This window comes from Alligator sinensis, unplaced genomic scaffold (genome assembly GCF_000455745.1).
Source record: "Alligator sinensis unplaced genomic scaffold, ASM45574v1 scaffold634_1, whole genome shotgun sequence".
NCBI lineage: Eukaryota > Metazoa > Chordata > Crocodylia > Alligatoridae > Alligator > Alligator sinensis.
Window position 1 is genome coordinate 17,282 of NW_005842558.1, and position 4,577 is coordinate 21,858.

General features: G+C 61.1%; 1 protein-coding gene across 1 annotated transcript in view; it reads left to right on the forward strand.

Moving 5' to 3' along the window:
* Positions 1-1,106: 1,106 nt before the first annotated feature.
* LOC102388210 (major histocompatibility complex class I-related gene protein-like) overlaps positions 1,107-4,577 on the forward strand; it is a gene marked incomplete at its 5' end in the record, with an annotated part of 6,870 nt that continues 3,399 nt past the window's right edge. The window contains one exon of the mRNA XM_025213985.1: positions 1,107-1,388. Within this exon, the coding sequence (XP_025069770.1) occupies positions 1,107-1,388 (282 nt within the window). The remainder of the gene's footprint in view (positions 1,389-4,577) is intronic.

A 4,577-nucleotide genomic window follows, 5' to 3' on the forward strand; every position in this document is an offset into this window, starting at 1 on the left:
ATAATGGCTGTCTTCTTCCTGGCCCCGGCCCTTTTATCCCCTCTCTGACCTCAGCAGCCTGGTCCAATCAAAGCTGCCAGTGCTAGCCACAAGCCAACCAATCTAAAAAAGCCTCACTGGCTACCTGTGCTGAGCAGGGCTTTTCCCTCCCTCTCCAGGTGACCAGAGAATCTGCCTCCCAGGCACCAGGCTTTTGTCATGCAGACAAGGGAGGGAGATCCCCGCCCTCAGGAATTCAACACCAGCCTCCCATGCTGGCAGAGACAGATCTCTGGAGAGTGACACAGACGGTGGCCTTTCTGCCACAGTGGCCATCCTATGTTTCCCTCTGCCCGCCTTTGCTGCTGCTTGGGCCAGAAGGCTGCCCATGGTGCAAAGGGAAGGGGCAGCAGGGGGCTGGGGGGGCCCTTGGCCAATCAGCAGTGGGGGGGCCACCTTGAAAAGTCCATGAAAATAGCACCAAGTGCCACCAGTGGCCCCTGATTTGCCTCAGCACAACACCAGTGGCTCCTGGCTCTTGTTTCCTTGGTCTGAAACACTCAGATGCAGCCTGTGCTCATGGCTGGATCAGTCCAAACCCTGTGCACAGAGCAGGCCTCAGCACAGCGTTGCTCTTCCCTGAGGCCATCCCTGGGCACAGCACCGCCATGGATGGGCATCCAGCACCCTCCCCTCTCTCCGTGTGGCCGTTTCTGCTCTGGGCTGGAGCTGCTCAGGGCGCTGCTGGTGGCCCGGGAAGACAGGACCTGCTGCGCCTCTGATGGGGCAGATGGATGGGTTGCAAGCAAAGGAGCTGGGCAATAGGCTGCTGTCCAAGGTCCCTCCAGCCCCAGGCCCTGACTGTGCAGCAGGACCATAGCCTGAGAGGTGCTGAGCCCAGGCCCTGGCTTGACTGGTGCTGTCCCTCCTCCCTGGGCCCCTGCCCCTCACTCAGCTGGCTCTGCCCTGTCCTGTTGGCCCCCGCCGCTCCCCCCACTGCAGTTCCACTCCGGCCTGACCTGCAGCGCCGGGTCCTTCCTCTGTGGCCCCTCCGCGAGGTGGCAGTGAGCACCCCAGGGCACTGGCTTCTGCCCCCACTTGTGCTGACCCCTGCCAGTCTCCCACAGGCTCCCACTCCTACCGGTATTTCTACACGGGGGTGTCAGATCCCAGCCCGGACGTGCCCACCTTCACTGCTGTGGGCTACATGGACGACCAGAAAATTCTTCACTACGACAGCGAGACACGGAGACAAGAGCCACGTGGGGACTGGGCACAGGGGGCTGTTGGCCCAGACTTCTGCGACATTGAAACCACGAGCTTGCGGGGCTGGCAGCAGGGATTTGGAGTGAACCTGGGCACCCTGCGGCAGCGCTACAACCAGACTGATGGCGAGTGTGGGCAGGCAGGTGGGGGCTGGGGGGCGCTCAGGGACCCTAGGACTTAGGGGTAACTGCCAAGGGCATGGGGGGTGAGAAGTACATGGTGAGGAACCAGGAGGGCATTGCATTGTCTCACGTCTGGTGTGTGCCCCTGCCAGCCAGCTCCTCTCTGCTGTCACCTTGGGCAGGGGTCGGGTCAGGGCGGGGCAGGGCCACCTGCTCACTCTTCAGCCATGGGGGTCAAACGGCTGCAGAGGAAGCCCTCTCCCCACTCCCGTGCATCCAGTGTAAGTAGCATCCCTTGGCCTGTGCCCAGGAGACCAAGGCAGGCTCTGGTGCTTCCCTGGCCCGGCAGATCAGTGACTTGGCATCTGTTACACAGACACCCCTGGGCTGTCTGCCTCCTGGCAGCAGGAGCCCAGCCCTCGTCCCCAAGGTTCCCCAGGCTGATGCATGGAAGGAAACCTATCTGCCTGATAGTGGTGGGAATGGCTGTTATCTCTCCTGCCGTGGTCAGCGCACAGCTCCCCAGCTCATGCCCTCTCTTGCCACCCAGAGCTCCCTGAACCCTGCCCCGAGCATTTTGGTATCACTGACAGGTCAGGTGTGTTTGAGGTCATCCCTTGTGACCTGCAAACCCACTCTGCCTTCCTGGGAAGCGTCAGCCAGGGGCTGTTGCACCCTTGCTGCATGCTGCCAGGGCCCGTGTTGCCAGCTCTGACATTCAGCAGAGAGGGGGAAGGCGTGTGTCCCCTGGACAGAAGGCTGCAAGGGTCCCTGTCACCAGCTGGATCTCCTGGGCTGGGGCACAGGGATCTCACATGACTGGTGCTGTCAGCAAGGGCAAGGGTGGCAGCTACCGTTCCCAGGGCTCCCCCCTGCACCTCTGCCCAGCTCAACCCCCGTCCCACTGTGCCTGCTGCTCCCCGCCCTGGGCCTCTGCAGAGACAGCTCCGCTCCTTCTGAGAGCCCCTGGTGCTGCCCCCCGCCACAGCCTGGCAGGGGCGGAGGGCACAGGACACAGCCCAGCCTGCCCCAGGGGTAGGGCCCTGTGGGGATCTCGGCCCGGTCTGTGCTTTCACAGAGAAGGGGCCAGGCTGCAGCAGCAGCCACATCCAGAGCAGCCTTGTGTCTGGGCCAGGATGATGTGGCAGAGCCCTTGTGAAAAGCTGGGGGGGCCCCGGGCACCCCAGTGCAGGGACACAGGAGTGCAGCTGGCACTGGGACAGGTGGTTCGTCCTGCCATCCCCCCTCAAAGGTGCCCTGGGAAGGAGGGAGCCCAGATGGCACCACAGGGAAGCAGTGGGAGACGTCAGGGGCAGGAGCAGAGGCTGCCTCCTGATCCAGAGCTCCTTGTGGGGCTGGGGCTGCCTGGGACTGCCCACCCCACTGTGGGGCCCCCAGTGCCTCCGTCTAAGTGTCCTCTCCCCAATACCAGCTGCCGAGTCTGGCTGGAGCCCCCTGCCCTGCCTTTCCCAGGTCACACAGGGGAGGGAGCCTGCCTGGCCCTCTGCTCCCAGGAAAGGGAAGCACATCTCTGCCCACTGCAGACTTCTCCCCCCGTCCCACACCCTCCCTGCAGTCCTTTTGCCATGGGTGGGTGATTTCTCTTTGCCCTGCCTGTTCCCTGCATCCCTGCCATCTCCCACCCACCAGGGGTGCTTGCAGACAAAACATCCTCTGCAACCTGCGTCCCTGGGGCCACCAGCCACAAGCCCTTGGGCCCTGTGCTCTGGTGCTCATCCAGGGACACCGACCACCAGCCACCACACCTGGGGGGACTGAGGAAGCAGAATGAAGTCTGGCCTGTGGGCAAAATGGGGAGGGGGTGCAGAGGAAAGATGGAAGCACAACAGGCCAAGGGGTGGGAAGGAGCAGTGGGGGAAGCAGGTGGGGGGAGCAGGAGCTGCTTGTAGCACCAGGGGAGGTCCCAGGATGGGCCAGGAGGACAATGAAACAACTGATGTTTCCTAGAGAAGCTGGTGTGGGCGGGGAGGGGTGTGGAGGGGCAGGAGGGGACCAGGGCATGGGAGGGCAACAAGATGGCTACTCAGGACTGGGAAACCTTCTGCTCACTCACCTGTTCTGAGGCAGTCTGCCCAAAATCTCACCTGCCGTGACTCGTTGTAAAATAAACTGTTGTTAAAATCAGGAGACTACCCATTTTAATGCCCAATGCTAAGGGCAATAACACAACTCCGACCTTCCCTTATCATGTCCCATGACTCACAGATGTCATTTGAATTATTACAGTGCCTCACACCATGACCGTTGCCCAGAGTCTCACTGGGACTCTCACTCCCCATTGGGGCAGCCGGTCACTGTGCCCCTACACTGGCCAATCTTAACATCACTACAGACGCACAACAAACGGCCTCCAGCCCATCTAATACCGCAGGCATCTGTAGACTTACCTGGGCTTGGCCATTCCCCTCTCTGGGGTTGCACCCTTGAGTTAACCCATTTGCTGTACTTCAGGTCTCTCTCATGCCTCCTACTCAGCACACCCCCGGTGCAGCTCTTCAGGCCCTCCTAATCAGGCCCTACTCTATACCAACATGCACAGCGTTTTGGGTCATCCTTGCACATCCTACTCTATGCAGGCCATCTCCTGTTTTAATCGCTACACCCCAACACTGGGGCAAAGCGGGGCTCCGGTTTTCAGAGACATGCCTGGCCCTCACTTATGGGGCTCAGGTGTCCGGAGATGTGCCTAGCCCCCTCTTTCTGTCAGGGTCACATACCCAAGGGGCTCAGTTGTCCAGAGATGTGCCTAGCCCCCACTTTCTGTCAGGGTCACATACCCCATGGGGCTCAGGTGTCCAGAGATGTGCCTGGCCCTGACCTTGAGTAACTCACCAGGGTGTGGGGGCTGGGGTTTTAAGGCTCCCCTTTCCACCTTTCACTGGGAAGGTATCTGGCCTGGCATTTCTGGGGGATGGTCCTGCCATGGCCAGCCCACCAAGCCATCCTTCCCTGGCAGGCTGCAGTTTTCAGTCATACCCAGGACCAGGAGCCTCCTGCCATTCCCACAGCTCCTGCCCTTGCTGCCATGAGCAGAAGCTCAGTCAGGTGTTACTCCCTCAGCTTCCAGCAGCAGCTCTTCAGCTCCCTCCTTCAATCCTAGGGCCCTCCTGCAGTCGGGTGAGTGCCTCATTAGGGCTTGTTGGCACCCTGGTGACTGCTGTAATAGCCCTTAAAGTGGCAGGGACCGAG